At 47.4% G+C, this 8614-nt stretch overlaps 1 protein-coding gene across 2 annotated transcripts in view; it reads left to right on the top strand.

The window, feature by feature from the left end:
• Positions 1–8276, top strand: part of GALNT8 (polypeptide N-acetylgalactosaminyltransferase 8) — a 39365-nt gene extending 31089 nt beyond the window's left edge. For both annotated transcript variants that reach the window (XM_006027805.2, XM_006027804.2), the window contains exons 9-11: positions 2538–2633; positions 4198–4365; positions 7223–8276. In XM_006027805.2, the coding sequence (XP_006027867.1) occupies positions 2538–2633; positions 4198–4365; positions 7223–7381 (423 nt within the window). In that variant the 3' untranslated portion in view covers positions 7382–8276. The remainder of the gene's footprint in view (positions 1–2537; positions 2634–4197; positions 4366–7222) is intronic.
• Positions 8277–8614: the final 338 nt, after the last annotated feature.

Raw genomic sequence — 8614 nt, 5'->3', positions numbered from 1 at the left:
CCTCCTGATGTCTAGTCTGAATCTACCCTCTGCCAGCTTGTGACCATTATTTCTAGTCACTCCTGGTAGTGCTCGGGGGAACAGGGACTCCCCCAATACCTGCTGGTCCCCTCTGACTAGTTTGTAACAGGCCACTAGATCCCCCTTCAGCCTTCTCTTGTAGAGGCTGAACAGATTCAGATCCCTTAACCTCTCCTCGTAGGGCCTGCCCTGCTGCCCCCAGATCATGCGGGTGGCTCTCTTCTGGACCCTCTCCATGTTGTCCACATCCCTCCTGAAGTGCAGCGCCCAGAATTGGACACAGTACTCCAACTGCGGCCTGACCAGTGCCGCAGAGGGGGAGAATCACCTCCTTGGATCTGTTTGAGATGCATCTGTGGATGCATGACAAGGTGTGGTTGGCCTTCCTGACCACGTCCCCACACTGTCGGCCCATGTTCATTTTGGCATCAATAATGACTCCAAGATCCTTCTCTGCCTCTGCACTGACAAGAAGGGAGTTCCCCAGCCTGTAGGTATGCTGCTGGTTCTTCCTCCCCAGGTGCAGTACCTTACGCTTGTCAGTGTTGAAACCCATCCTGTTCTCATCCACCCACCCCTGTAACCTGTATAAGTCTGATTGCAGCCTATTCCTCCCTTGTGGTGTGCCCACTTCTCCCCACATCTTAGTGTCATCTGCGAATTTGAACAGGGTACTTTTTACACCCTCATCCAAGTCGCTGATGAAGATGTTGAACAGCGCGGGCCCAAGGACCAAGCCCTGGGGGACCCACATCCCTCCAGGTCGAAAATGACCCATCTACCACCACTCTCTGGGTGCGGCCCTCCATCCAACTAGTGACCCATTTGACTGTGTAGGTGTCGACGCCACAGTCCCCTAGTTTTTTAATGAGAATGGGGTGAGAGTGTTGAAAGCCTTCCTAAAATTGATTCAGAGAGCTTCAAATCGATTTGGACCTTTTTATTGGTCCCCTTATTTGATTCAGATTTGGAGATTAAGCCACTGAATTGGGCCAAATCTCCTCTGAATCGAATCAGCTCCCAAAGCTTTGCACAGACCTAATAGTGGGCTATATTTTCAAAGGACTACCTGCTGAATTGGGCAGAGCCAAATTGAGCCAGTGCAAAGGTGAATACATGAGTGCAAACTAGGAGTTATGCAGATGCACATAGAAGTACTGTGTTTTTTTACCTTTATCCTGTGGAAGAAGGAAAATGAATGTACATACCCTTCCCCCAACCCCCATCACAAACTGAACACATACAGAATGCTATTTTACTTTATACAACCAAGTGGCAGCTTTTCAGCTATGGTTAGAGTGTTGTTCAGGGAAACATGAGGTACAGGTTCTGGCCCACTTTGGATGAAGGGGACCTAGATCCAGGGTCTCCTGTTTACTGGGAAAGTGCCCTAATTTCTCAGCTACTTGGGGCAAAAATTGGGAGGGCCCTCCTCCCCTACCAGAATATCAGAGCTTGTCCTGGCATGCATGTGCAGAAAGCTGCTTATCTGCTCAGCCAGAGCACAGAGGATTGTGCATGCTCTGCAGCTGGGTAGATTTATCTGCCTCCATGCTACTTCTACAGGGAGCAGGATCACAACCTGTGTCTAAGTGACAGAAGTGGTAGTTATGTTGCTAAAATATTGCCCTGGGCCTGAAAAAGAAATAGGTTTCTAACTGTAACTTGAAAAACAGTGTTTCACTAGAAAAATTGTAGTCGCTTCTATTCATTGACTGAAACTTGGTTCAGCCTCGTAGTTCTAAATGCAATAGCACTATATTTAATATGTGGCAGTAGGCAACTAAGTTATAACATTTGGTTGCTTTCTTGAAGTGTAGACACTAGAAAAACTCTTAGATTTACTTTTTATATTTTATGGGATGGAGTGAGCGCTGAAAAAATATCTTGAGGTTTCTTTTTCTAAATTCACCATCATTCCCCACTTTAATTAAAGAGCTCTAAAGCAACCTGTAAACCATCCCATTAGTGATTAAATCCTTGCATCACATCTTGATGAGCCAGTTGTTCTAGCTGCATTTGAGACTAATTCAGTCACTCTCCCTGATTGGTTCTGGCTCTTAAGGGACTGCACTGGGCGCTTCCTGTCTATAGGCAGCTCCTGGCTTCTTTGTATTTCCTCATCTTGGGTCCTACTCCCTGCCCTGCTCTGACTCTCAACCCTGGGCTTCCATCTCTGGGCGTTAACCCTTGTTTGACATCTCAATTATTGACTTCTGACACCTAACTTCATCCTGGTATCTTGGGTCTTCTTTTTGCTTCTGGCATTCAAATTAATGTCCCTAGTTGTTGACTTCCTAAATCCTGATAAGTGCCAGGTATCCTGTTTCCTGTTCCTGAACTGCAACCTGGCATCCCAGCAACCAACCAGGTCCCATGGCCCTAGCCAGTGGGCCAACCTTCCCTCATCAACATTGATGTAGCTTAGCTCTCAATAGAGTTTACAAATCTAGTGGTGGGTAGATGGAAATACAGTCATTATTCCTCACATGAACATTTTCATTGTATCCCTGTAGATCAAAAATACTCTGAAGGAGGACATTTGTATAGATCAAGGCCCTGTCCCTGGAAATACTCCAATAATGTATGGATGCCATGGATACTCACCACAGGTACTGGAAATAACCTACTGAATGTCTAGATGAAACATCCACCCTTTCCTTAGGCAGTGAAATAGACTCCTGAAAATTGTTCTCTTCATGCTGTCAAACAGGGAAGTTAAAACATTTTTTCATGAGGGAATCAAGTAGGGGCGTGTGTAGACAAAATGGGGGCCCTAAATTGAAACGGTGCGTTTTAAAAAACTTCCATGTCATGCACACACCCTGCTGACTTAACTGCCTCTCCGGTGGGGAGGGAAGGTTTGCTGCTGGCCGGCAGAGTGGTCCCTGGGCTGTGGGGGGGAGCTGGTGCTTCCCTCCATGGCAGTGGTGGCCTCCCCCACCCCGGCAGCACCTGCCCATAGGCACCCAGCTCAGGCGGGTCCTGGGGGCTCTGCAGCTGCAGAGGGAAGCACCGGGCCCCCACACAGCTCAGGGAGGCCCCGGGGGATGCGGGGGGAATATCAGGCTTGCCACTTTTCCTGGACAGAGCAGCTTTCCTGGGCTGGTATCAGACTGCCTGTAGGGCTTCCTGCAGAGCCTTGGAGCTGCACGGAGCCCAGTGCTTCGCTCTGTAGCTGTAGGGGCAGCAAGATAAAATTCCTCAAAGGAGTTTTAGTTTGCTGCGCCCCAAGTCATTTAAGTCACATTACACTGCTGAATTTCCTCAAGCTGCTGGAATTAATGCACAATACGCTGCTGAGCTGGTCAAACACTGACATCATTAAAGTGGTGCAAAAGCATTTAGCCCACTTTAAGGTGTCATGCACACACGCCTCTTGTTTCATCTACACATGGCTTAATAAAATACTAAAATTCCTGCCTCAGAACTGATGGGTTCCAAGAGGTCTAAGTACATTAAGTCTGGGTTCTTGGTTCAGACCAAGGGATGAGGAAGTGAACCTGCTTCCCAAAAATAAATGTCAGGTTGAGAATGCTTGGTTTTGTTGGCAATCTTGGAAGAGAGGCCAGGGGCTGGATGGGCTGCAAACAGAACACCCTTTTGCTCCTTTTCCTTTCCTCCCTGTAGGTCTGAAATAGATTATTACAGTTCAGTTGTTAGTATCTACCAGTTTCTCATGGACAGAGGAGAAGAACAATATTTCAGGGACTTGGTATGTTTATACTGTGGCAGCAGAGTATCCCATCCAAGGCTCCCGCAGAGCATGCTTCTTCTACCCGCTCCCACTTAAACAAACTATACCTAGAAACATAACAGTGGAACTGTTCCAGGATCATCCTAAATTATTCCCTCAGGCATGTTGAAGACCAAGGTCTTGAGAGTGATGAAAGAGAGATGACCCATAGCACCTTGAGCATGTGTTTCTCGATTTGAGGCATGCCTAGAGGAGCAGGTGTTCCCTTGCTTGGCAATGTCCTGGTTGTGGGCATCCTACTGCTGCCATGTTAATACACCCTCTGGATCAAATTCATCCTGATTTAACTTCAGCAATACCACTGGGTTTGGCTTCATGTATCAAACCCAAGTTGGTTTTACAAATATCTACCCATCCTCCTTTGATGAGGCTTCATATTTGTCTAAATTCACCTAATGCAATGTAACATTCCCTTTCAGCATGTGTTTTATCACAGCACAGGAGAAATATATGTAGGGGGCTTAAAAGCACGACGCAATGCAGTTGATCGATGCCTATCTGACCCTGGCACAGGCGACTTGCCATTTTTAGACCAATGTGATGAAGCGATTAATAAAGGACTGAATATGTACTGGGATTTTGAGCAGGTAAGTACATTGTCATGTCCCTTCAAATTCATCCTAAAAGATCCTAAAATATTTTGTACATGAGGGCAAATTTGCATATGTGGGAACCTCAGGTACAGGATTTATACATGTAGTCCAGGGAGCCATGATGAAGTTAGTGGGATCTTCCAGTGCTCAGAATCTCAAAGAAAATCAGGCCTTTCATGGGTCAGAACCAGGCTACCTCAGACTCTGCTTTCTTTGCTATTATCCCCATGAGGTACTTATGCTCCTCAGGGCAAATGCTGCAAGATAAACCCTGACAGAGCCTATAACCTAAGCTCTGATTATAATTCAATGGGAACAGGACATCCAGGGGACATCCACAGTAGCAATGCTTATAGACCACAGTGATAGTATTTACCACAGTAATATGACCACTCTGGATTCAGAGCCTTCTCCTGTTTCTTTGTCATATGGTCAGAGGCTGTAACAGGTCGCCCTCCCCAGCACCATCTTCCCTGTTAATCTGCGCCTTACGTGGGGCGCCCTTGGAGTCTGCTTTGGAGCTCTTATGTCCCGCCCTCTACTCATCTGCCATGTCTTGATGGAAATTATTGTTGATGTTCTTGCGAGCGGGAGACTGCCTATTGTATTTTGCATGTTGGGGTCTTTTGCCTACACGGGCCTGACCCCTGTATTTCTCTAGCTAGGCCTCCCTGTCCAAAACCTACCAAGCAGTGTTTGACTCCGAGGCTCTAGCCTTTTCTGGTGTCGGGTCTTGTTACAATTTGACCCCCTGGTCCTCAGGCTCTCCGCAGCCGTCTTGCACTGTGCCCTTTCTGGTGCTTGGGCTCTCCGCAGCCCTGTCTTACTCTGCACCTCCTCTGGCGCCAGGGTCGGTGCACCCCAAAATGCTGCACCCCCTCTGGTGCTGGGGTTGGTGCACCCCAAAATGCTGCGCCCTCTCTGGCGCCGGAGTCCCCACGCTGCCAGGGGTCCCCTATGAGCCTCCTCCATCCCCTAATAGCCTCACCCAAGCCACCAGTGTTAGTCAATAATCAAAAAGGAAAAATAATAACTGCCACCAGTCACTATGATCAAGCAAAGCAGCAGGTCAGTTTACATTCGCAGGCTTCATGCTTCAGCTCCCGAGTGTTGGCTACACTTCTTGCTGTGGTGCGGCTGCCATCTCTCCACCGCTTCGTAGTTCCCGCCTTTGGACCACTCACCCAGCTTCTCTGTGGAGCTCTTGAACTCAGAGACACTCCTTCCCCTTCAGCTGCTGTCCCCCTTACTGCCACTCTGTCCCGGGTTTTTATAGTCCTGCCTCTTCTGGTCAGCTGACTAGCTGGCCAGGTTCAGCATTTAACCCTTTCCTTACCAGCACTCCATGCCCAGAAAGTTCTGGCCTTAAAGGGGCAGACCTGCTTTCTGGTGACAGGGTTAGGGTTCCCTGTTACAGAGGCACTTGGCTACCACTGTGATGGAGCAAGGTAAGAACTGAAATGCAGTAGACAAAGGGACTGGGTGACTCTTGAAGTAGTTCATCCTGAATGGCAAGGAGGGTTTTTAGACCATTGCAACTATAGCCAAGCTTGGCATTTTTTATGGCCTAGGTGAGCCTGCAGGAATGTGGCCAAACAATAGAACTGAAACCACCCTGGGGCCCCTATAAACCCCAGATAATATTTTAACAGAAGGTTTAAAGTAAATAAAGTAAATAAAGTAAATAATATGATGGGTGAGCAAATAATAATAAATACCTCCCCCCAAGTCGAGTATGATCCATCCACCACCACCCTCTGAGTGCGACCCTTCAGACAATCTGCAATCCATCTGACTGTGTAGGCATCTATGCCACAGTCGCCTAGTTTATTAATTAGGATGGGGTGAGAGACGGTGTCAAAGGCCTTGCTGAAGTCCAGAAAGACTACATCCACCACGACACCTGCGTCCATGGCCTTTGTGACCTGATCATAAAAGGCAATCAGGTTGGTCTGACATGATCTCCCCCTAATAAATCCATGCTGATTGCCCCTGAGCATCATCTCGGATGCCGGCCCATCACAAATGTGCTCCTTGATGATCTTCTCAAAGAGTTTCCCCAGGATTGAGGTAAGACTGACGGGCCTATAGTTGCCTTAGGGAAATCCTCTCACAGTGCAGAGCTGGCTGGCACCTGCCCTAGAAGGGACACTTCCAGGACAGCCTTGGGCTGCTTGGGGAAATCCTTGCACAGGCAGGAGCTGGCTGGGACCTGCCCCAGAAGTGAGACCATTCCTGGTCAGCCCTGGGCTGTGCAGGGAAGTAAGGAGCTCCCGAGTCCTGATACTGCTTGGCTCCCAGCTCATATGGTGAACTGGGAACGGAACAGTGCTGGGACAGTGAGGGGCAGAGAGCTACCCTATCCTGGCGCTGCTCAGCTCCCAGGTCCTGAAGAGAGCTGGGAGCTGAGTAGCACCAGGACTGGGGGAGTTCCCCATCCCCTGTTGCCCCCTAGTGCTGGGGCTGACCAGGAATGAATTTGCTCTTGGTCAGCATCTGCACATGCCCTACTGCACAGTATTTAATGTGCAGTTAGTTTACTACCTGCATTTACAGGTAGTAACTAACTGCACAGTAGACTAATTTACTGTGCAGTAAATATGCATGCATTTAGACGGTGATGCTTTACTGCACAGTAGATTAGTCTACTGTTCAGTAAAGTCTCTTGTGTAGACACACTAAGTGGCTTTCTTTCACACCTCTGACTGGCTAGAGTACCAAAATGTACCCTACTTATATTCTCTGTGCATGAGAGTTTACAGTGCCAAGAGAACTGTTCAGAAACCAAGTCAATTGTTTTCTATCTAAGATGCAGACTTCAGCTTTCCTTACATTTTCTTAACTTTTGCAGGGATCATCCATCATCAACAGGAAAACTAAAAGATGCCTTGAAATTTTAAGGGATGAAACAGCATCATATTACACACTTGTGATGAAGGCTTGTACTGGACAAAAGTGGACCATTCAACACACAGTTAAGGACTGGGGCAGGAAAGATGCTCTCAGATAGCCACAAAAAAGTCAGAATGCAAAGTATGGACTTGACAGTGTGTCTACAGGAGGAAGCTAACATGCAGGCAGGTAGGCTGTGGAGTCATAGTGCACTCACTATTGCCACACCAGGTCCTCATGTGGGCATTCTTAGTGCATCCTCTGACCATCACACTTTAACCATAAAGCCACAGGTCAGGTATTATCTTATCCTCTGTCCATGCCTCTCTTGTGCCTTTCTGGAAGCCTGGAGCTACCACCAAGAAACTAGTCCCACCCACCACTCCCTGCATACAGTAAATATATCAGAAGAATTTTAACAATGCCTTCACCCAACAGTTAGCCAGTTTAGGCAGCTTAGAGGAGGACTGAGCACATACCCTCTCCCATGATGGTGAGAAGTTGAGATATAGGGACATGTGCTCAGGACTGCTTTAAGCCTTCAGTACTGCCCTACTTCTGGGTTTGGGGTGGTGTGGAGCAGGATTGAGTGGGTTGGACTTGTTTCTCAGCAGTGGTCCCATGCTTGGCAAAGAGACACTACTAGAGACATAGCCTTAATGTGAGGCACTTGACTCCAGAGATCGATTTGCTGTGTGTTGTTTCCTACCTCTTATGGTTATGGTGATGAGAAAATGTTTTGTTCAAATAAAAAATATCCACACTCCTTCACTTCTAGTACAACAGGGCTTATGTCTGACCCCATCTACTTGACAGTTTTATTATCCCCATTGTCTAAGATGAGGGGATGCCTTCTGACCTGAGGACAACTAAAACTGGGTCTGTGCAGCACTGCAGGCAAGTTAGTTAGCATAGGAGCAGGCAGGCATTGTCACACAGATCTGCTGACTAGTCCACTTGCCACACCACACAGGAAGCAACTGCACTCCTTTCAGTTTAGAAGGAAGCCTCCACAGAGCAGCATGATGTGTCTGAGGATGCTGGTGCTGGGCAAGGTGAATTTGTCAGGTAGAGTGGCCTCAAGACAAATTGATAGTTTTGGGGAGTGCACTGCTTCTAAGGTTTCATTTTCAGCTTTGGGTTAAGTGGATTGACTCTAGCTCTTACACTAGAGCTCTTACACTAATCACTTTTATTCTCTTTAATCACTTGTCTCTTACACTAATCACTTTTATTACCTGTAATTTTTTTGCCAGTGTAAACACCTATAGAATCACAATGTAGAGACCGTCAATTTGATGTCGTTCCATGGTCAGTACAATGTAACATGCTTGTTTTTTATTTAATATGA

Source organism: Alligator sinensis, unplaced genomic scaffold (genome assembly GCF_000455745.1).
Source record: "Alligator sinensis unplaced genomic scaffold, ASM45574v1 scaffold177_1, whole genome shotgun sequence".
Classification (NCBI taxonomy): Eukaryota; Metazoa; Chordata; order Crocodylia; family Alligatoridae; genus Alligator; species Alligator sinensis.
Note: the sequence above shows the minus strand (reverse complement) of the source record. Positions and strands in the feature narration are given on the sequence as shown.